This window comes from Octopus bimaculoides, chromosome 28, assembly GCF_046866305.1.
Source record: "Octopus bimaculoides isolate indiv1 chromosome 28, ASM4686630v1, whole genome shotgun sequence".
NCBI lineage: Eukaryota > Metazoa > Mollusca > Cephalopoda > Octopoda > Octopodidae > Octopus > Octopus bimaculoides.
The window spans coordinates 15,375,783-15,400,676 of record NC_142955.1 but is presented as its reverse complement, the minus strand read 5'-3'; the positions used below and the strand labels follow the sequence as shown (position 1 = coordinate 15,400,676).

At 37.1% G+C, this 24,894-nt stretch overlaps 3 protein-coding genes across 5 annotated transcripts in view; all 3 read left to right on the top strand.

The window, feature by feature from the left end:
* Positions 1-6,623, top strand: part of LOC106878357 (uncharacterized) — a 28,722-nt gene extending 22,099 nt beyond the window's left edge. Inside the window, exons 5-7 of the mRNA XM_089343822.1 lie at positions 349-535; positions 5,297-5,364; positions 6,315-6,623. The gene's annotated coding sequence lies outside the window, so the exon portion shown is untranslated. The remainder of the gene's footprint in view (positions 1-348; positions 536-5,296; positions 5,365-6,314) is intronic.
* LOC128247001 (uncharacterized) lies at positions 469-14,690 on the top strand. The gene is made up of 3 exons (XM_089344643.1): positions 469-1,478; positions 7,415-7,816; positions 12,752-14,690. Exons 1-3 carry the CDS (start codon positions 469-471, stop codon positions 13,293-13,295), a joined length of 1,956 nt encoding a protein of 651 aa, XP_089200769.1. The 3' UTR covers positions 13,296-14,690.
* On the top strand, positions 1,851-21,818 carry LOC149130630 (uncharacterized). 3 transcript variants are annotated; one of them, XM_089344445.1, is made up of 2 exons: positions 1,851-3,578; positions 17,885-21,818. In XM_089344445.1, the coding sequence occupies exon 2, from the start codon at positions 18,305-18,307 to the stop codon at positions 19,754-19,756; it is 1,452 nt and encodes a 483-aa protein (XP_089200571.1). In that variant the 5' UTR covers positions 1,851-3,578; positions 17,885-18,304; the 3' UTR covers positions 19,757-21,818. The 3 variants fall into 3 exon arrangements, with proteins under 3 accessions (XP_089200571.1, XP_089200569.1, XP_089200570.1); XM_089344443.1 differs by lacking the exon at positions 1,851-3,578 and adding an exon at positions 16,093-16,753; XM_089344444.1 differs by lacking the exon at positions 1,851-3,578 and adding an exon at positions 16,779-17,311.
* The last annotated feature ends 3,076 nt before the right edge of the window (positions 21,819-24,894 follow it).

Genomic DNA, 24,894 nt, shown 5'->3' with positions numbered 1-24,894 from the left:
GAACTCAAATATTTACTTCTATTTAACCATCTTTCGTCATCTCTGATGAAGGGATATCCATAATATCCCAGAAACAGCTGTAAGGCTACATCTATATCTTTTTCCTCATAAATGTACTGTAAACTCCTCACAGACTTTGCTTTGTTATCTCATTTTGTCTAATATATATATATATATATGTGTGTGTGTGTGTGTTATGTAATGTTGCAAAAAATGAAGTTGTAGTTTACAGATTTTTAGATTTCGCCCAATGTTATTTGATGTCTTTTGTTAATCAATAAAGAAATATTGTAACATTTCCATTTTAATCTCTCCTCTATATCTAATTCTGTTTCTTTATTATTTCAGATTAATGGATGACATTGGCACAAAACAACTTTTTTAACATTGGAACATTCATCCTGGTTTAGAGACTAAAGGAAAATGTTTTAGAGAACAGATATAATAAACCTATTATCCCTCAGAGAAATGTCAAAAGAATTAGGAAAATCACAACATAGTTGTGAAATCTGTGGTAAATTATTCTCAACAAATAGTAAGTTAATTAATCACATTCGTGTTCATACAGGTGAGAAGCCCTTTTACTGTGATACCTGTGGTAAATCATTCTCTCAAAACGTTCACTTAACTGAACATAAACGTTTTCATACAGGAGAGAGACCATATCACTGTGTTACCTGTGGTAAATCATTCTCTCAAAACAGTGAATTAACTACACACACACGTATCCATACAGGAGAGAAGCCATTTAACTGTGTTACATGTGGTAAATCATTCTCTGTAAGCAGTACCTTAACTACTCACAAACGTATTCATACAGGTGAGAAGCCTTTTCACTGTGATACCTGCGGTAAATCATTTTCTCAAAGCAATGCCTTAACAAAACACAGACTTATTCACACAGGAGAGAGACCATATCACTGTGATATCTGTGGCAAAGCATTCACTGAAAATAGTAACTTAAGAAGACACAGACGTATTCACACAGGAGAGGGACCATATCACTGTGATACTTGTGGTAAATCTTTCTCTCAAGACAGTGCCTTAACTAATCACAGACGTATTCATACAGGAGAGAAGCCATTTCACTGTGATACCTGTGGTAAATCTTTCTCTCAAGACAGTGCCTTAACTAATCACAGACGTATTCATACAGGAGAGAAGCCATTTCACTGTGATACCTGTGGTAAATCTTTCTCTCAAGACAGTGCCTTAACTAATCACAGACGTATTCATACAGGAGAGAAGCCATTTCACTGTGATACCTGTGGTAAATCTTTCTCTCAAGACAGTGCCTTAACTAATCACAGACGTATTCATACAGGAGAGAAGCCATTTCACTGTGATACCTGTGGTAAATCTTTCTCTCAAGACAGTGCCTTAACTAATCACAGACGTATTCATACAGGAGAGAAGCCATTTCACTGTGATACCTGTGGTAAATCTTTCTCTCAAGACAGTGCCTTAACTAATCACACGTATTCATACAGGAGAGAAGCCATTTCACTGTGATACCTGTGGTAAATCTTTCTCTCAAGACAGTGCCTTAACTAATCACAGACGTATTCATACAGGAGAGAAGCCATTTCACTGTGATACCTGTGGTAAATCTTTCTCTCAAGACAGTGCCTTAACTAAACACAGACGTCTTCATACAGGAGAGAAGCCATTTCACTGTGATACTTGTGGTAAATCATTCTCTGACAGCTCGACCTTAACTAAACACAAACGTATTCATACAGGAGAGAAACCATATCACTGTGATTTCTGCAGTAAATCATTTTCTCGGAGAAGTAACTTGATTACACATGCATCTCTCCATATGAAAGTGTGATTGATGGCACAATTATCAAAATTCATTAGAACACCCAGCAACAACCAATATTTTAAGACCTTTTCCCCTGCTAAATCATGGTGTAACCTTTGTGCCCTTAACTAATCTTTGACCCCCTGACAGTAACCATACTCCTCATGGTTACCCTTTTTGAGATATTTCTTTACAGCCAGATGTCCTTCCTTATGTCAACTACTTCAGCCACTTTTTATAAGTCAAAAGATAACATATCTATTCCATATAACATACTTGCAGGATATAGGAAAGATACTGTTGTTATATTCAATGTCGTTGGTAAATAATGTGGTAAGCTGGCAGAATTGTTAACATGTCAGGTAAAATGCTTATCAAATTAGCAGAATCAGGTAGTCTTTGCAGGAAAAGCAGAAATGTAATAATGAGAGAAGAAAAGGATACGACACAGCAGAGACGTGAATGGCTCTAAGTGAAGAAAGACTAAGAGAAAACCTGTAGGTTTGAGAGCTACTTTTGTAAGGGAGTTTCCCAGAACATTCTAGTAGTTGAAAGTGAAGAATTTTGTAGATGGGTAGGCAACAATCATGCGAAGGGAGATAATTCGACGAATTACGAACACTGAATCAACAGGGAGGTCTCGACATGGTCATTGAATCTGCTAAAATAGCAGCCAAATATCCCCTACCATTATGTAATATCGATAGAAGGATTTTTATCGTATGTCTATTTATTAAAATTACTGATCCCATAATTAATTAGGATAATTTCCCCTCGTTTGCATAACATAAGTGAAAAGTACCCAACATCATTTAAACCAATGAAAAACCTCTTCCATTCGGCAGATTTGATTTATGCAAAGTTGGGGGCTAATGCAGAGCATTTTTTTTTTTCGAAAAAGTTCCTTCAATTTCTTATGCGTTAGATGTCGGAGATTACGAATATATTCAGTTACGGTCTTGTCCGGTCTGTCACAGATCCAAAATTTTTACACCTGCAATACGGCAGATTTTATTTGATTCGTATAAAGTGGACAAGTGGCCCCTTTTCAACGTCTCTATTCTCATATTTCTACATTGAATTATTCCCACCAACATTCACTAAGTCTTGCCAGAACACGCATTTCACACGGGAGATCAATTTCCCATTGACTTCGATGTCTGAAAGGAGTGAGAGCTTGTGTGTTTTAAATATATCTCGGTGAGAATTTAAGAGACTGGTGGCAATGAATATAAAGTTAGCAACGTCAATCATAAAGGCAGCGGTTTCGACGGAGGTGATGAATCGATTACACCGACCCCAGTGTTTCAGTTGTACTTATTTTATCGACTCCGAAAGGATAACTGGACTACGGCGGAATTTGAACTCAGAACATAACGATGGGAGAAATACCACTAAACATTCCGTCCAGTGCGCTACCGATTCTGCCAGATCGCCGTTTTAAGCAATGTTATTCAGAATGAAATATCAAATATATCTTTTAGAAGATCACCACCACGGCCGATGGTGACAATAACGAAGATTCGTTTATCAGAGCCAGATGTTAACCACAGTAACCATGGTGATTTGCATCATAATATTAACACTTTTGGTTTTACTTACTAGAGAGCGGTGAGTTTACTTTTGTCACATGACACACCCTACTTCCGTTTCCGCTAGAATCTGCTTGACTCGGGAGAATAAACAATAACGTGTTTCTGTATGTTTCCACGGAGATTTGGTGTGATTGAATATATTTTCCCACTAAATATCGATTTGTGTAGCATAACAGGTAAGATATACACACCTATCTATTGATCGATCGTACGTGCCGGATCTCTTATCTGGCTTCCAGAAATCCGGGAATACTTATACCGTGTATTGAGTATTCGGCTCCGCCCTTCCTGTCCCTGAAGATGATCAGGTTTTCAGCTTTACACTTTGTGGGTCCCGGGGGACTGTGGCCTTCTGTGCCGCCTCCCGCTCTCTTTAGCTTCTCTGGTCATATCTAATTCAGATTGCTTTACTCCAGAGCACACAACACTACGCTTCAGTGAGCCATGTTGAGCAGAATGTTCCTAAGTAGACTAAGTTTCACCAAAGAACAGATCTAATGACATACTCTAAAGACAACACGGGATAATTTCCTATTTTATGTCCGTAAAATCAATTCAAAGTTTAGATTGTATTAATGTTTCGAAAAATTATTTTGTTAAAAAGATACTTCAGATCATTTCGAAGGGCAACGTAAAAAAAATGGATATGAAAAATCCCTGTCAAAACGGAGAAATTTCGGTAAATTTCTCAGATTAACACCCACACGATCTTCACTAGGGTGTTGGGTTACGGTTAGGGACGGAATTCCCTAACCCTAACTTCACATTGCTCCAGTTCACTCAACTGGGAAAAATGAGTAGCACCTGTACTTCAAAGTCTCTTGTGTTGTTCAAAATACATGAAACCAATTCCAAGACAGACATTCATCTCAATGGAATCCCCTCTTTTCCCCCTGGACTATCACTTACTACATTATTTACGTTTGACGGATATTTGTCCTCATCTTGTTTGTTGTTAACACAACGTTTCGGCTGATATACCCTCCTGCCTTCATCAGGTGTCTTGGGGAAGTTTCGAACCTAGGTTCTCATTCCTAAGGTATTTTTGATATTATTGTTATTATTATTATTATTATTCATGTGTCATTAATACCAGTTCCCATATGAATAGCATATGAGAACCAGTATTAATGAAGGATAGAAAAATATTAGATTCATAAGCCCTAAAAATTCACTCCATAATTGCACTCAGGCATATGGCTTAGTGGTTAAGAGCGTGGGCTACTAACCCCAGGATTCCGAGGATACCTTAGAAATGAGAAACCCAGGTTTGAAATTTCCCCAAGAGGGTACATCAGCCGAAACATTGTGTTAAAAACAAACAAGATGAAGACAAATATCTGTCAAATGTACATAATATAAATAATGTACATAATTCACCATCTCTTAAATATAGAACTGTATTGTCACTTATCAGTTTGTGTATTAATCTACCTCTCTCCCCCACTCAAAAGCCATTTTCCCTGCAAAATCACTGCAGCCATGTTGGAGCATTGACCCCCAGGACTTATTCTTTGTAAGCCTAGTACTTATTCTATTGCTGAACCGCTAAGTTATGGAGACAGAAACGCGCTAGCAGATGTTGTCAAGCGATGGTGAGGGGACAAATACACACACACACATAAATATATATATACAACAGGCTTCTTTCAGTTTCCATCCATTCAGAAGACTTTTGTTGGCCTGAGGCTGTAATAGAAGATACTTGTGTTGTAATCCCGGATACATAATGTCAGACAGGATGGTCATGGATGGGGTGTCTTTCATCATAAATGTGCTCAGTCTTTACTGATCCAGTGGTAAATAGCAGTGGCATTATTTTTTATGAAAGAAGTATTTTGTTGTCAGCTATTCTGAACTTCAACATGTATATATATTCCTTTACTTGTTTCAGTCATTTGATTGCGGCCATGCTGGAGCACTGCCTTTAGTCGAACAAATCGCCTCCAGGACTTATTCCTTGTAAGCCTAGTACTTATTCTGTCAGTCTCTTAGGCCGAACCGCTAAGTTACGGGGACGTAAACACACCAGCATTGGTTGACACACATATACATATATACGACGGGCTTCTTTCAGTTTCCATCTACCAAATCCACTCAAAAGCTCTTGGTCGGCCTGAGGCTATAGTAGAAGACACTTGCCCAAGGTGCCATGCGATGGGACTGAACCCGGAACCATGTGGTTGCTAAGCAAGCTACTTACAACACAGCCACTCCTGTATATAAATATATCATTATCATCGTCATTTGATGTCTGTTGTCCATGGGCGGATGGTTTGACCAAGGCTGGTAAGATGAGGGGGCTGCACCAGACTCCAGTCAGATTTGGCATGGTTTCTGCAGCTGGATGCCCTTCTTAATGCTTGTTTATGGGTACCAGTTGAGTGAAACCGATATGTGCCATGACTATTATTTCACTTTGCTTGATGAATCTTCTTCTCAAGCACATCATATTGCTAAAGATCTTTGTCATATGTCATTCCTTCCGTGTGGACCAATACTCCAAAGGTGCCTCTTAAGCGCCAGCTGAACCACCATTGCTTATGTGAGGCCCAGCACTCCAAAGGTACTTTTTATGTGCCACCCACACGGCAATAGTATCGGACACATTGCCTCCTTGAGGCCAGGCGATTCACAGATGGCCCATTTGCACAGGTGCCAGTTATGTGACACATACACTGGCCATGTTGCCCCCATGAGGCCCAACACTCAGATGGTGTTTTTTTACATGATACTCACACATAATATATATGTATTTAATGTTACACAATGTGAAGGTGTAGTTGTAGTTTACAAATTTTTAGGTTTCACCCAAAGTTATATGATGTCATTTGTTAATCAATATAGAAATGTTGCAACATTTCCATTTTGATCTCTCCTCTATGTCTAATACTGTTTCTTTATTATTTCAGATTAATGGATGACTTTGGCACAAAATAACTTTTTTAACATTGGAGACATTTGGAATATTTACCATGTTCTAAAGACTAAAAGAAAATGTTTTAGAGAACAAATATAATAACCTAACTGCTATAAATCTAGACTGGAATTACTGTGAAATATTTGCTCTGAACGAAGATTCATAGCACCATTTCTGCATCTCATTATCTGGTGTTTTTGCATTCTAATTAAACTTGAATATAATTGCAAAGAAGTTTGCAGAATTTTAGATATCAATAAAATCACAGTTGATAGCAGTTGAAATATTTCTGGGGAATAAATTATAACAAGAAGAAGAGAAAGGAAATTGCATGCTTTGGTGAGAGAAGAAATATAAGGGAAAAATTTAATACTGTGAGAAACTTCAATGGTTGGGTCTGTTTGTATCCCTCAGAGAAATGTCAAAAGAATTGGGAAAATCACAACATTGTTGTGAAATCTGTGGTAAATCATTCTCAACAAATAGTAAGTTAGTTAATCACATTCATGTTCATACAGGTGAGAAGCCCTTTCACTGTGACACCTGTGGTAAATCATTCTCTCAAAAAGGTGCGTTAATTAACCACAGACGAACTCACACAGGAGAGAAACCATTTCACTGTGTTACCTGTGGTAAATCATTCTCTGCAAAAACTAACTTAACTAAACATAAACGTATTCACACTGAAGTGAGACCACATCACTGTGATATCTGTGGTAAATCATTCTTTCAAAACAGTAACTTAACTAAACACATACGTATTCATACAGGAGAAAAACCATTTCACTGTGTTACCTGTGGTAAATCATTCTCTCAAGCGGTTTCCTTAACTAATCACATACATATTCACACAGGAAAGAGACCATACCACTGTGAGATCTGTGGTAAATCATTCTCTAAAAACAGTACCCTAACTAATCACAAACGCATTCATACAGGAGAGGGAGCATACCACTGTGATATCTGTGGTAAATCATTTTTGCAAAGTAGTGCCTTAACTACACACAAATTTACACATACAGGAGAGAGACCATACCACTGTGATATCTGTGGTAAGGCATTCGCTGAAAATTCTCAGTTCAGAAGACACAGACGTATTCACACAGGAGAGAGACCACATCATTGTGATATCTGTGGTAAATCATTCTCTCAAAACACTCACTTAACTAATCACAAACGCATTCATACAGGAGAGAGACCATATCACTGCGATTTCTGTGGTAAATCATTTTTGCAAAGTAGTGGCTTAGCTACACACAAATTTATACATACAGGAGAGAGACCATACCACTGTGATATCTGTGGAAAGGCATTCGCTGAAAATTCTCGGTTAAGAAGACACAAACGTATTCATACAGGTGAGAAGCCTTTTCACTGTGATACCTGTGGTAAATCTTTTTCTCACAACAATGCCTTAACTACACACAAACGTATTCACACAGGAGAGAAACCATATCACTGTGATGTCTGTGATAAATCTTTCACTGACAACGCGTGCTTTACCACACACAAACGTATTCATACAGGAGAGAGACCATATCACTGTGATTTCTGTGGTAAATCATTCTCACAGAGAAGTCAGTTAACTAGACATGCATCTATCCATGTAAAAGTGTGATTGTATCATTGTTAAAATTTAAAACCGTTTCCCCTGCTAAATCATGGCGTAACCTTTGTGTAATAATTTCTGCAATGACATCTTTACCAAATTTATGGAGACTGGAGAAATTTTGGAGGAGAAGATGGCTGGGAATCATAATCCAAAGACTTCAGTAGATCATCCTGATCTTCTTCTAAATCTAAATTGGTGATTCAATACTGTTGCTCTTTAAATATTCACAGAGATTTTTCTCTGGTGGATATCTATACCACTGATATTGTTTGGAAGACCTTAGAAATTCTGTGATGGTGATGGTGTTCAAAATACATGAAACCAATTCCAAGACAGACATTCATCGCAGTGGAATCCCCTCATTTCACCTGGACTGTCACTCATTAGTGTGTGTATTAATTGTTCTCCCCTGCTTGTTACATTAATCTCCCCCTTCTCCCCCCAGTCAACCAAACTACTCCTCATCACACACTACAATCCCTTTCCCTCCACCACTTTGTCATCTCTCTCTCTCTCTTCTAGTCTCCCCCTACCAACTGTATCATTGCTTTCTTTCTTGAATTTAAAAAGATTTGTTTAAATATTCGATATTCATCTACTCTACTATCTATTGTAACTGTAAGTTCATTTTATAATGAATACATTTTCTCATAATTAATGTATCTTTTTATAATTAGTGTATCGTTGATGTCTACCTATACTATTTGCCATAACTGTGAGTACATTTTACAGTAAATGTATATATTTATTTATTTATTTGTAATAATGTTCAACTAATTTTCAGATTTGTAAGAATTAAATCTTCCTTTCAGGACATTAATCTCGAGTTTGTGTGTTCAAAACATTTCCTTTCAGCTTCAGTCTAACTGGATGGCACTTTGGAGAAGTGTCTTCAACTGTAGACCTGGGACATCTAAAGCCTCGGGATTGGACTTGGATAACAGAATCTTTGTAGAAACTAGAGAAAAGAATTCCTTCAAATGGGTGTAAAACATCCAGCTTACTGCAACGTCAGTTGAAAACCACATAAATATGGGTTTGATGCAAATTAGAAAGATAAAATTAAAGAGAGAGATACAATTGAGACTTAGATATGGGAATTGAATTGTTTATTTATCAAAAAGTCTATATAAGTCGAAAAAATTGTGGGCTCTTTTCGTTTTTTAATAATTGTTTGTTATATTCATAGTATATTATGTTATAAATAAATTATTGGACTGTCAATTGTATTCGTATATTTAATTATATATATATAATATATATATATGTGTGTGTGTGTGTGTATATATATATTTATATATATATATAAATTTAAATAAGGGTAAGTTGCCTAGAATTTTGAAGATTCATATTGCATACATATGAAAAGGAATGACCACTAGGGGGACTCCTAATATGCTAAATGTAGACCCCATATGGTCTGACCACTAAGAAAAATTGTTCTCAAGAAAATTCGGCAAACGCCAGACCGTAAAGCGAGCAAGACAAATAAAAAGAAAGAAAATATGATTATCACAGAGTGAAACCGGTAAGGGAGATAACTTAACACTGCAATATTTTGAAAATCTTCCTTTCGGGACATTAAACTCGAGTCTGTGTGTTTAAGACGTTTGGGTTTCAGTTCATTTGCGTTGCACTTTGGAAATGTGTCTTCAACTGTAGATCTGGGCCGTCTGAAACCCTGTGACTGGATTTAGATAACGGAATCTTTGTAGAAGTCTTTGGTGTCTGGTGCAGCCTCACGGCTGGTATTTAGTTCCTGTACCGTCCGACCCATAACAGCATGGATTACCGTTATTAAATGATGATGATGATGATGATGATACGCGTATTCGAGATATTTCAGTGATATTTATTTCATCGGTGGAATTTGAACTCAGAACGTAGAGACGGGCGGAATACCGCGAAGCATTCCGTCCAGTGCGCTACCGATTCTGCCAGATCGCCGCCTTAAGCAATGTTATTCAGAATGAAGTATAAAACATATCTTTTAGAAGATCACCACCACGGCCGATGGAGACAATAATGAAGATTCGTTTATCAGAGCCAGATGTTAACCACAGTAACCATGGTGATTCGTATCAAAATATTAACACTTTTGGTTTCATTAACTAGAGAGCGGTGGATTTACTTTTGTCACATGACACACCCTACTTCCGTTTCCTCTAGAAGCTGCCGTTACGTGTTTTTGTATGTCTTCACGGAGATTTCGTGTGAGGAAATGTTTTCACGCTAAATATCGATTTGTATAGCATTACAGGTAAGATATACACACCTATCCATCGATTGATCGTACGGGCACTGTCATGCTATTAGCTGTCAGAAGTGAAAGTGCTCACTGCTAGTGAAGTATCTGTCTGTCTGCCTGTCGATTCTTTGGCTACTTTCAGCTTTACCTTTCGTGGGTCCCGGGGGACTGTGGCCTTCCGTGCTGTCACCCCCATCTCTTTATCTTCTCTGGTCATATCTAATTCAGATTGCTTTACTCCAGAGCACACAACACTACGCTACAGTGAGCCATGTTGAGCAGAATGTTCCTAAGTAGACTAAGTTTCACCCCAAACAATCGCATTTTCTGCGAAATACGTAGAAAAATAAGATTACGATTCTGAAAAAAAAACAAAAAAAAAAACGATTTGTGTTTATTCGTATTCTCAATCCGAAATATGGACCTTTGAGTTTTTCATATTCGTTTTCCACACATATTACACCTAATAGACAGTTGTGGAGGCGAAATGGCCCAGTGGTTAGGGCAGCGGACTCGCGGTCATAGGATCGCGGTTTCGATTCCCAGACCAGGCGTTGTGAGTGTTTATTGAGCGAAAACACCCCAAGCTCCACGAGGCTCCGGCAGGGGATGGTGGCGAACCCTGCTGCTCTCTTCCACCACAACTTTCTCTCACTCTTACTTCCTGTTTCTGTTGTACCTATAATTCAAAGGGTCAGCCTTGTCACACACTGTGTCACGCTGAATATCCCCCGAGAACTACGTTAAGGGTACACGTGTCTGCGGAGTGCTCAGCCACTTGCACGTTGATTTCACGAGCAGGCTTATTCTTTGTAACCTAGTACTTACTCTATCGGTCTCTCTTGCCGAACCGCTAAGTGACGCAGACATAAAGACACCAGCATCGGTTGTGAGGCGATGATGGGGGGACACAGACATACACAAACAAACACACACACACACACATATATATATATATATCGGTCTCTCTCTCTCTATATATATATACATATACCGACGGGCTTCTTTCAGTTTCCACCTACCAAATCCACACACACGGCTTTGGTCAGCACAAGGCTATAGTAAAAGACACTTGCTCAAGGTATCACGCAGTGGAACTGAACCCATGGACATGTGGTTGGTAAGCAAGCTACTTACCTCACAGCTACGAAAAATTGAAATTTTGCCAACCAATTTTTTTCCAGAATCTTTTTTTTCTACGTATTTCGAAAAATAAAAGCCCCAGAAATCCCGGAAGTGTGTTTGGGGGAGTTGAAATTTTGAAAATGCTGTTTTATTTTCATTTTTGTTACCGGGTGAAGGTCTTTATATTGACCGAAGAAACCAGAGTAAATATGGAAGTCGTCAGTGATGGGTGGCCCACATAAAACGGAATTTCTCCATTGTGGCAGGGAATTTTCAGATTTTTTTTTCTGTATATTCTTGGAAATGATCGCTTCATTTAAAAGAGAATTTTTTTGAAGAAGTTATTTATTTATTTGTTTTTTGTTTCTTACACAGAGTCCTATTCCACCAGTTTTCCCCTTTCCTAACCAATTTCGGTGCCTTTTCTGGGCATTTTGCAATTAAAAATCATAGGAGAAACTCTTTCGGTAAAAAAGAATAAAAAAAGTATTTTCAGACGTAAAGGTGTGTGATTAAATGGAGATTTGGCTGCTTTGTCTAGCATATCCCATAACCACAAACCATGTTCCTTGTTTCTTTCTCACTCTGGCAAGTGTCGCTATTTTGGAATACCACCACCACCACCACCATTAATAGCATAAATTTATTTCTGCATTTAAAACTATTGTTTTCCAAACTTTATGATTTTTATCCGCTCTGAACCATACCAATCATGGGATATATGGTATAATTATAAACAAGGCAGATTTTAGATATTTCTGCGCAGACTGAAGAAATGATGATATACATATATCTTTATATACACAATGTGAAGGTGTAGTTGTAGTTTACAAATTTTTAGATTTCACCCAATGTTATTTGATGTCTTTTGTTAATCAATAAAGAAATGTTGTAACATTTATATTTTAATCTCTCCTCTATATCTAATACTGTTTCTTTATTATTTTAGATTCACGGATGACATTGGCATAAAACGACTTTTTTAACATTGGAAACATCTGGAATATTTATCAGTTTCTTAAAAACTAATGCAAAATGTTTTAGAGAACAGATATAATAACCCAACTGCTATAAATCTAGACTGGAATTACTGTGAAATATTTGCTCTGAGCGAAGATTCATAGCACGATTTCTGCATCTCATTATCTGGTGTTATTGCATTCTAATTAAACTTGAATATATTTGCAAAGGAGTTTGCAGAGTTTTAGATATCAATAAAATCACAGTTGATAATACTTGAAATATTTCTAAGAAATAAATTATAAGAATAAGAAGAGAAAGGAAATTACATGCTGTGCTGTGAGACAAAAGATAAGGGGAAAATTTAATACTGTGAGAAACTTCAATGGTTGGGTCTGTTTGTATCCCTCAGAGAAATGTCAAAAGATTTAGGAAAATCACATCATTGCTGTGAAATCTGTGGTAAATCATTCTCTCAAGACAGTGAATTAACTACACACATACGTATTCATACAGGAGAAAGACCATTTCACTGTGATACCTGTGGTAAATCATTCTCTATAAGTGGTAACTTGAATAAACACATTCGTGTTCATACAGGTCAGAAGCCATTCCACTGTGATACCTGTGGTAAATCATTCTCTCAAACCAATCACTTAACTAAACATAAAAGTATTCATACAGGAGAGAGACCATATAACTGTGATATCTGTGGTAAATCCTTCTCTCAGAACAGTAACTTAACTAAACACAAACGTATTCATACAGGAGAGAAACCATATCACTGTGATATCTGTGGTAAATCCTTCTCTCAGAACAGTACCTTAACTCAACATAAACGTATTCATACAGGGGAGAAACCATATGATTGTGATATCTGTGGTTCCTCATTTTCTCAAAATAGTGCCTTAACTCAACACAAATTGCTACATACAGGAGAAAAACCACATCACTGTGATGTCTGTGGCAAGTCGTTCTCTTGGAGAAGTAACTTAACTACACATGCATCTATCCATATGAAAGTCTGATTGTTGCTTCATAACTTAGCGTTTTGGTAAAAGTGACTGATAAAGTAAGTACTTGGCTTACAAAGAATATCCTGTGGTTGATTTCTTTGACTAAAACCCTTTAAAGCAATGCTCCAGCATGGTCTCAGTGAAAGGACTGAAATATGTAAAAGAATGAAAGACAATATTGAATTTTACTTGTTCCTCAATATTTCTTTTGTTTGATGCATATATATGGTCACTTCATGTGCTAGTAACAACAGCTGGATTCTATTCACTTTAAACCTTCTACTCCTGAAAATTGAAGCCTGTACTTGCTGATGTAATCCTGGATATATGATGTCAGAAGGAAAAAGTAGAAGCTTAAGGTTGTTGATGAATCATTTCTCGAATCTGTGGAGTGTTTCGTGAAAAGAAATCGCACTAAGAGCTTTACCAAGGAGATATTCTCATTGTTCAAGTCAAATTTTGCCATAAACCTGTCGTGCTGCACAGTAATAAGAGACTTGGATGGTGAGAATAATGCAGATGCCATGAACTGTACTGCAAATGTCATCAGTCAATGTAATAAGCTTTGCAATGACACCTGTACCATATTTGTTGAGACTAGAGAAATTTGGGTGTAGAAGATGGCTGGGAATCATAATCCAAAGACTTCAGTAGATCCTGATTTTCTTCTAAATCTGAATTGTTTAGCCTCTTGCAACAGACAGGGATATTGGATTCTATCTGTATCCACACTGGATACAACTACTATGTGAAGATTGCTTCTCAAAATATGTATCTTATGCAACGATACATAAAACTGTCTTAGACGATGTAATAGCATATAAGAGCAACTACCAAATTTGTATTTTATATCAGAGGTCCCTAACCACCGGTACTGGTCCATGGATCTGGCCACAAAGAAATAATGGACTTGTTTAGAATTATATAATAATTAAATTGCATATTGGACTTTAATTTAAAACGATGTGTTTATTCAATATTCATTTACACAATATTATTTATTGTATTTAAGTTTATTTTATAATGAATATTTATTTTACATAATAAGTGTGTATATTACGTCTACCTTTGTCTGCCATAACTATAAAGTTCATATTACATTTAATGTATATATTTATTTATAAGTAATTTTTGTCGAATTTTCAGTACATGAGAGTGAAAAGAGTATACACTTTGCCTTCCCTTGAATAAATTGCACTTTTTATTATTGGTCTCTTTATTGAAGTTCACAGAAATCACGCATATGTGCCACGATCGGTCCGCAGAAACATCACCCTCCATGACGCCGTCCGTGGTTGGAGACCACTGTTTCATGGAAATCCTATCCAAGACTTTATCTATGCAGGGGAGATAACTTTGCACTGCGATGTTTTTAATAAAATCTTCCTCTCAGGACATTAATCTCGAGATTATGTTTTTTAAGACGTTTCGTTTCACCTTCATTCCAACTGCATGGCACTTTGGAGAAAAAACCTTGTGACTGAACTTGGATGGCGGAATCTTTGTAGAAGCCTCTCCTGTCTGGTACAGCCTTCCGGCTTGCAATTCCTTCTGAAATCGTCCGACCCATGACAGCTTGCATTACATCCATTAAATTACGATGATTAACACACACACACACACACACATATATATATATGTATGTATGTATATACATATATGTACTATATATATGCGTTATACTAACACATCTGTTTGTTTTCTACACCACCTGTCTTCGTGTGTTGTTGTTTTTTTCTTTGTGAATTCTCCCTGTATACAGACACACATATACATACATACGTGGCCATGCTGGAGCACCGCCTTTAGTCGAGCAAATCGACCCCGGGACTTATTCTTTGTAAGCCTAGTACTTATTCTATCGGGCTCATTGCCGAACCGCTAAGTTACGGGGATGTAAACACACCAGCATCGGTTGTCAAGCGATGTTAGGGTGTACAAACACAAACATATACACACACATACATACATACATATATATATATATATATATATATATATATATATACACGACGGGCTTCTTTCAGTTTCCATCTACCAAATCCACTCACAAGGCTTTGGTCGACCCGACGCTATATTAGAAGTCACTTGCCCAAGGTGCCACGAAGTGGGACTGAACCCGAAACCATGTGGTTCATAAGCAAGCTACTTACCACACAGCTCCCTCCTTCGCCTATATATATGTGCATGTATATATATATGTGTGTGTATATATATGTATGCATATATATATGTGTGTGTATATATATATATATATATATATATATATATATATATATATATATATATATATATATAATAATAATAATAATATTATTAGGGACAAAATCCAAAATTACAGGTAAAAAACTCAATTAAAATCAATTTATAAAAAATTAAATTGAGCCTTATAGATAAAGTATATATAAAATATATATAGTTTTAGGGAAAATAACCAATTTTCAAGAACTCATCGATGAAAATCCACTATCACATATAGAAAAATTAATAATTAAAAGCACAATAAATTAGTATAATATAAAGTAAAGTAAATATCATAAGATAAATATAATATAATATAATATAATATATTATAATATATATATATATATATATATATATATATATATATTTGCATTTATATATATATATATATATATATATATGCATATATATATATATATATATATATTTGCATTTACAATTAATATATATATATATATATATTGGAGATATTTCAGTGATTTTTATTTCATCGGCGGAATTTGAACATGAACAACATAACGACGGGCGAAATATCGCTAAGCGTTTCGTCCGGCGCGTTAACGATTCTTCTCCAAGAAGAACGGCTCGAAATTTTTGTGGAAGGAGCCAGTTGATTAGATTCACTCCATTACGAGTAAAGGCAAACTCGATCGATCTCGCGGAATTCGAACCCAGAACGTAAAAACAGACGAAATACCGCGAAGCATTCCGTCCAGCGCGCTAACGATTCTTCTCAACTCTTGGCAAAGGCCGGGGGGAGCAGTCTATGAGATCGACTCCAGTACGAAGAAAGGCAAAACCGACCTCGGCGGAATTCGAACTCAGAACGTAGCGATGGGAGAAATACCACTAAACATTCCGTCCAGTGCGCTACCGATTCTGCCAGATCGCCGTTTTAAGCAATGTTATTCAAAATGAAATATCAAATATATCTTTTAGAAGATCACCACCACGGCCGATGGTGACAATAACGAAGATTCGTTTATCAGAGCCAGATGTTAACCACAGTAACCATGGTGATTTGCATCATAATATTAACACTTTTGGTTTTACTTACTAGAGAGCGGTGAGTTTACTTTTGTCACATGACACACCCTACTTCCGTTTCCGCTAGAATCTGCTTGACTCGGGAGAATAAATAATAACGTGTTTTTGTATGTTTTCACGGAGATTTGGTTTGATTGAATATATTTTCCCACTAAATATTGATTTGTATAGCATTACAGGTAAGATATACACACCCATCCATCGATTGATCGTTCGTGCCGGATCTCTTATCTGGCTTTCAGAAATCCGGGAATACTTATACCGTGGATTGAGTCTTCTATTCCGCCCATCCCGTCTCTGAAGGTGTCCAGGTTTTCAGTTTTACCCTTCGTGGGTCCCGAGGGACTGTGGCCTTCTGTGCTGTCATCCCCTCTCTTTAGCTTCTCTGGTCATATCTAATTCAGATTGCTTTACTCCAGAGCACACAACACTACGCTACAGTGAGCCATGTTGATGTTCCTAAGTTTGACCGAAGTTCCTATTTTACGTCCGTAAAATCAATTCACCGTTGAAATTGCACAAGTATTCTTGATGCAGTGGACCTTATGAGAAATGTCTTCGAGAGACAAATCGTGGGCCCAACAATATGATAGAAGGATGATATTGAACGAAGTGAAATGGCTGTTTTCGAACCAACTGCCTTGACGAATGCTCGCTGTTTTCACACGTTTTACAGTAACCACGTTTTATCGTCGTTCTTGTCTCTTCCATAAGTCCTCATTGCTCGGTCGGCTCATGTGAGTATTCTTCAATTTAACTGTATGGTGCGTAGATAAATCGGGGAGAGATTCTACTCCAACAGATTGTGAAAAAAACGTTAGAAAAATATGGAAGCCATCAGCGATGTGTGGCCAACATACGACGGAATATCTCCGTTTTGGCGGGGAGTTTTGAGAGTTTTTGTTTTCTGCATTATTGGAAGTGATCGTATTTAAAAGAAAAATGTGTTTGAAGAAATATTTTTTGTCTTTTACACACTCTCCTAACCCCCTAGTGTTCTCTCCGGACCAATTTCGGCCCATTTTGTGGGCACTACGCATTTAAAAACAACAGGAGAAACCTTTTCGGTAAAAAATAAAAGTAGTTTAATTTCAGACGTAAAAGTGCGTGATGAAATGGAGATTTGGCTGCTTTGTCTAGCATTTGCTATAACCACATACCTCGTTTATTTCTCACTCTGACAAGTATTCATGTTTTGGAATACACCCCCAAATGTTATATGATGTCATTTGTTAATCAATATAGAAATATTGTAACATTACCATTTTAATCTCTCCTCTATATCTAATACTGTTTCTTTATTATTTCAGATTAATGGATGACATTGGCACAAAACAACTTTTTTAACATTGGATACATCTGGAATATTTACCAATGTTCTAAAGATTAAAAGAAAATGTTTTAGAGAACAAATATAATAACCCAACTGCTATAAATCTAGACTGGAATTACTGTGAAATATTTGCTCTGAGTGAAGATTCATAGCACCATTTCTGCATCTCATTATCTGCTGCTTTTGCATTCTAATTATATATTTGGAAAAGAGTTTGCAGAATTTTAGGTAACAATAAATTCACAGTTGATAGCAGTTGAAATATTTCTAAGAAATAAATTAATACAAGAATGAGAAGAAGGAAATTATATGCTTTGGTGAGAGAAGAAGGATAAGGGAAAAATGTTAATACTGTGAGAAACTTCAATGGTTGGGTCTGTTTGTATCCCTTAGAGAAATGTCAAAAGAATTGGGAAAATCACAACATAGTTGTGAAATCTGCGGTAAATCATTCTCAACAAATAGTAAGTTAATTAATCACATTCGTGTTCATACAGGTGAGAAGCCATTCCACTGTGATACCTGTGGTAAATCCTTCTCTCAAAACGGTGCCTTAATTAACCACAGACGAACTCACACTGAAGAGAGGCGATATCACTGTGTTACCTGTGGTAAATCATTCTCTCTAAACAGTACCTTAGATAAACACATACGTATTCATACAGGAGAGAGACCATATCACTGTGGTATTTGTGGCAAGGCATTCACTGAAAACAATGCCTTAACTATTCACAAACGTATTCATACTGGAGAGAAGCCATTTCACTGTGATACCTGTGGTAAATCATTTTCTCAAAAGTATGCCTTAACTAATCATAAGCGTATTCATACAGGAGAGAGACCATACTACTGTGATATCTGCAGCAAGGCATTCATTCAGAATACCCACTTAAGCCGACACAAACGTATTCATACTGGAGAGAAGCCATTTCACTGTGACACCTGTGGTAAATCATTCTCTCAAAACAACACCTTAACTATTCACAAACGTATTCATACTGGAGAGAAGCCATTTCACTGTGACACCTGTGGTAAATCATTCTCTCAAACCAAAGCCTTAACTAATCACAAACGTATTCATACTGGAGAGAAACCATATCACTGTGATACCTGTGGTAAATCATTCTCTCAAAACAGTGACTTATCTAAGCACAAACGTATTCATACAGGTGAAAAGCCATTTCGCTGTGATACCTGTGGTAAATCATTCTATCAAAGCACTGCCTTAGGTAATCACATACGTATTCACACAGGAGAGAGGGCATACCATTGTGTTATCTGTGGTAAATCATTTGCTCAAAACAGTGAATTATCTAAACACACACGTATTCATACAGGAGAGAAGCCATTTCACTGTGTTACATGTGGTAAATCATTCTATCAAAACAGTGCCTTAGCTAATCACATACGTATTCACACAGGAGAGAGACCATATCACTGTGATATCTGTGGCAAAGCATTCACTGAAAATACTCACTTAAGAAGACATAGACCTATTCACACAGGAGAGAGACCATATCATTGTGGTACATGTGGTAAATCATTCTCTCAAAACAGTGCCTTAACTAATCACAAACGTAATCATACAGGAGAGAGAACATTCCACTGTGATACCTGCGGCAAATCATTCTTTCAAGACAGTGCCTTAACGAATCACAAACGCATTCATACAGGTGAGAGACCATATCACTGTGATATCTGTGGTAAATCATTTTTGCGAAGTAGTGGCTTAACTACACACAAATTTATACACACAGGAGAAACACCCTACCACTGTGATGTCTGTGGTAAATCATTCTCATACAAAAGTAACTTAACTAGACATGCATCTATTCATGTGAAAGTGTGATTATATCATTGTCAAAATTCATTACAACTCCCAAATCATGGCTTAACCTTTATTCTAAACAGAAACTCATTGACTCCTGACGGTAACCAGACTCATGATGCTTACCACTTTGTCTATCTCTCTCTTCTAGTCTCCCCCTACCAACTGTATCATTGCTTTCTTTCTGCACCTCCTCCTCTTCCTCTCTCTCTCTCTCTTCTAGTCTCCCCCTACCAACTGTATCATTGCTTTCTTTCTGTTCCTCCTCCTCCTCTCTCTCTCTCTTCTAGTCTCCCCCTACCAACTGTATCATTGCTTTCTTTCTGCTCCTCCTCTCTCTCTCTCTTCTAGTCTCCCCCTACCAACTGTATCATTGCTTTCTTTCTGCTCCTCCTCCTCTCTCTCTCTCTTCTAGTCTCCCCCTACCAACTGTATCATTGCTTTCTTTCTGCTCCTCCTCCTCTCTCTCTCTTCTAGTCCCCCCCTACCAACTGTATCATTGCTTTCTTTCTGCTCCTCATCCTCCTCTCTCTCTCTCTCTTCTAGTCTCCCCCTACCAACTGTATCATTGATTTCTTTCTGCTCCTCCTCCTCTCTCTCTCTCTTCTAGTCTCCCCCTACCAACTGTATCATTGCTTTCTTTCTGCTCCTCCTCCTCTCTCTCTCTTCTAGTCTCCCCCTACCAACTGTATCATTGCTTTCTTTCTGCTCCTCCTCCTCTCTCTCTTCTAGTCTCCCCCTACCAACTGTATCATTGCTTTCTTTCTCCTCCTCTCTTCTAGTCTCCCCCTACCAACTGTATCATTGATTTCTTTCTGCTCCTCCTCCTCTCTCTCTTCTAGTCTCCCCCTACCAACTGTATCATTGATTTCTTTCTGCTCCTCCTCCTCTCTCTCTCTCTTCTAGTCTCCCCCTACCAACTGTATCATTGATTTCTTTCTGCTTCTCCTCCTCCTCCTCTCTCTCTCTCTTCTAGTCTCCCCCTACCAACTGTATCATTGCTTTCTTTCTGCTCCTCAATAGACACAGGTTCACTACTCACTGCATCCCCCTTCCTTTTCCTCTCCCTCTCCTTTTACACTCACAAACCCCCCTCTCTCTCAGTGGAACAGTCTTTGTCTTTCTCTTGCATATTACTTCTCAGACTTCTTCTGCAGAGGCAGTTGTATCTCATCCATGAATATCCTGTTTTTCTGTCTGATGTTATATTAGTTTGTTTTACATGAAATGTCATATGTGAAAGGTAACAATAGAATGTTTCAGAAGTTTTAGAAAACCAGTTTATTTTTTATCAAAGTATGATGAATGTTCATTCATGACTTTTACCCAACTTTTCTCTCTGTCATATATTCCATCTTTAAAAAACAAATTTCATCTTTTGCTGAAATAAACTGTCTGAATGCTTCAGTTACCTTTTTTCCATTTAAGAATGTTTTATTGCTTATGAAAATATCAAAATGCTTAAATGAGAGATGATCAGGAGGAGAGATATTAGGGGAATAGGCAGGATGTTGCAAAATCTCATAATCCAGGCTTTGCAACTTTTGGACCGTAGCTTGAGAAGTGTGAGGACGTGTGTTGCCAGGGAGCAAAATTGGGTCATCTCTATTCACTAGTTTGGTTTGTTTCTTTTTCAAATTCTCATGCATACAATCAATTTCCTGACAATACAATGTTGCTGTTATCGTTTTTCCTTGTTGCGAAAATGAATAATGAATAACTCCCTTCGCAGACCACCATACAGTGACTATTAACTTTGTAGGGTGCAATGATGGGTTTGGGTAGTGTTTAGGTGACTCTCCTGCATCTAATCGCTGTCCTGTTCTCCTGCTGTTGTCAAAGAGTATCCATTTTTCATCACAAGTAATGATTCGATGTAAAAACAGTCTTTTTCTAGCCGAGAGAGCAATAAAGAGTACACTTTGATGTACTCTTTTCTTTTTTTAATCTCGTTCAGTTGATGTGGAACAAACCTATCCGTTTTCTTGACTTCGGCACGCTTTTTCTCTTTTGTACTTGCACAAATTTATATGGCGTAATTGAGTGGAGGGGAATAAAATATTTGTTCACCGTTTGGATTCTGTATCAATTGTATGATTAAAAGTAAGACAGTGGAGACATATAGCTGCAGTAGAATGCTGTATCACCAACAATAATGTGATTTCTCTGAGACATCACCCAATAATCTATCAAGTCCATTTACAGATTTCTTAATGCCTCCATTGTAGATGGATAGATTTGCGGTCCAGATGGAGTATATGCAATCGGAACTTTCCCCCCTTTTTTTTTAGTTATTTTTTTTTACAGAATCCCATGTTTTAGGGTATGGAGATTCCGATTCTGAAAAAAAAATTTTCAAAAATCTCAAATTTAAAATGTTACCCCCCCCCCCCTGCCCCCATATTTCCTCATTTAAAAATATTTTCCGGAATTTTTTTTATTATTAGAAATGCATAAAAAATTACGGAAATTATGATTCTGAAAAATATTGTTTGAAAAAATTCAATAATTCCACCCCCACCCCAAAGCAGGCTATTTACATGCTAGAAATAACAGCCAAATCTCAGAAGGGACAAAGACTTTTATGGAAAAATCTTGAACCAGATTTGCTACTTGAAGGTAATGGAACACCAACCCTGAAATAAGTAGATCGACCTATCTCATAAACAAGAATTAACGTTCACCTCAGTATGTGATAATTACTATATATTATATAATTAGATTTAGTTCAACTAATTAAAAACACACCTAATAGGCAGTTTTGTAGATAATTTTTCTTTCGTTTGAAAGACATCAGTGGCGTATATTAAAAGTACCCAACATAATATGTATCAATAGGGAAACAGCTTCAATTATACCAATGTACATCTTTAATTGTTTCTAACCTGTGATAAATACCAAATCCAGATAAAACAGTGTTTCTCAACGGTTAACCAAACAGAACAAGAATTTTTTAATCAACGAATGGCTGTGAGAGTCTATACGTGTAAAAGGGAAATCGAACGGAGTTCATAGGCGGAAAATAAAATGTAGGTTTGAGAATCACTGCGCTAAACAGTGTAGTGGTGTGTAGATTGTTTGGTGGAAAGGTGTGGGGTGATCTTCCAGTTTCGAGGAGTAAAAGAAATATTCAAGGGAAATATATATCGTCCTATTAAGTTGCTGGATGTATGTAAATCTACGTGTGCAGTATATATATATATATATACACACACACTATATGTCCCGTCTTTGTCCCTTCACATGGGACACAATTCTCATATTGTGCATGGATTTGTGTGTATATATATATATGCTTGTGTATGTATGTATAGGTAATCTTCCAGTTTCGAGGGGCAACTGAATAGGACGATATATATTTCTATACATATAAGACTGAAGTTATTTCCCTTGAATATTTCTTTTACCCCTCGAACCTGGAAGATTACCAAAGTGTGGATATGTTACTACTGGAGTTCTGGCTGCCCGTTGGATAAATAACAAAATTTCTTGTACAAAAGGAGAAAGGAATAAATCAACTAATTGTTACATAAAAATATATTTAATTTCCTTTGATTTACAGAGTTTATTTAATTAGATCTATAATTACAAATTATGGAAACAAGTTGTAAAAATAGTAGAATCAAGTAGTCTTTGCAGGAAAAGCAGAAATGTAATAATGAGAGAAGAAATGGATACGACACAGCAGAGACGTGAATGGCTCTAAGTGAAGAAAGACTAAGAGAAAACCTGTAGGTTTGAGAGCTACTTTTGTAAGGGAGTTTCCCAGAACATTCTAGTAGTTGAAAGTGAAGAATTTTGTAGATGGGTAGGCAACAATCATGCGAAGGGAGATAATTCGACGAATTACGAACACTGAATCAACAGGGAGGTCTCGACATGGTCATTGAATCTGCTAAAATAGCAGCCAAATATCCCCTACCATTATGTAATATTGAAAGAAGGATTTTAATCGTACGTCTGTTTATTAAACTGACTGATCCCGGTTCAGATGGACTATATGTAATCTGAACCCAATAATGAATAATGCAAAAATATATTTATTCATAAAGTTTAAACTGAACATGGGGTCCAGATGGACTATATGTAATCTGAACCTTTCCGCCCTTGTTTTTTTTTACGGAATCCCGTTTTAAGCTATGGAGATTCCGATTCTGAAAAAAAAATTTCCAAATTTCGATTCCCCCCCCCCCCCCCCGGTTTTTATATAGATCCACAGGGTAAACCTAACCCTAACCCTAGTTTTGTGAGATTCCGCTGTTATTTCTAGCATGTAAATAGCCTGCTTGGTGGGGGAGGGATTGAAATTTTCCAAAAAATTTCTTTTCAGAATCGGAATCTCCATAGCCTAAAACGTGGGATTCCGTGAAAAAAATTAATAAATAAGGGGGGGAAAGGTTCAGATTACATATAGTCCGTCTCTACCCGAAGTTCAATTTAAAGTTTATAAATATTACTTTTAAATAAACAAATCTGTTTTTTCTTTTCAGATAGAAAAAAAATTAGCTGTTTATAAATAAATCACACACGTGTTTCCCCCACCCCACCAAAACTGCATGCGACGGAATTTTTTCTTATAAGTTTAAAATGTTTTTTTCTTTTTCCAAAACATGGTTTGCAGAATTACCCGACGGTACGGAGTCCAAAACGACAGGCAGAAAAGAAACAATTGTGCATGGAGAGAAGAACTTTGTCGATGGAAATGATAATGAAATTCAACAGATAAATTTCTAGGACTGCATGATGATCTCAATGAGATCTTGTTCATTAAAAATAGATATTTATTAATGAAATTTTCTTCAGTTATGCGCCAGATGTTTGAATATATTGCACTCTCTTTTACCTGTTTCAGCCATTTGACTGCGTCCATGCTGGGGACGGCCTTTTTTAGTCGAGCAAATCGACCCCAGGACTTATTCTTTGTAAGCCTAGTACTTATGCTATCAGTCTCTTTTTGCCGAGCCGCTAAGTTACGGGGACGTAAACACACCAGCCTCGGTTGTCAAGCGAAGTTGGGGGGGGGACAAACACAAACACACATATATATATATATATACGACGAGCTTTTTTCAGTTTCCGTCTACCAAATCCACTCACAAGGCTTTGGTCGGCCCGAGACTATAGTAGAAGACACTCGCCCAAGGTACACCACGCAGTGG

Bases quoted from the DNA above. Each gene is read 5' to 3' on its own strand.
- LOC128247001 (XM_089344643.1), top strand. From the start codon at position 469: ATGTCAAAAGAATTAGGAAAATCACAACATAGTTGTGAAATCTGTGGT. The intron at 1,479-7,414 runs GTATTCATACAG...CAGAAGACACAG, and splicing joins AGTGCCTTAACTAATCACAC to ACGTATTCACACAGGAGAGA. The intron at 7,817-12,751 runs GTGCTTTACCAC...CTCTCAAGACAG, and splicing joins AAATCTTTCACTGACAACGC to TGAATTAACTACACACATAC.
- LOC149130630 (XM_089344445.1), top strand. From the start codon at position 18,305: ATGTCAAAAGAATTGGGAAAATCACAACATAGTTGTGAAATCTGCGGT.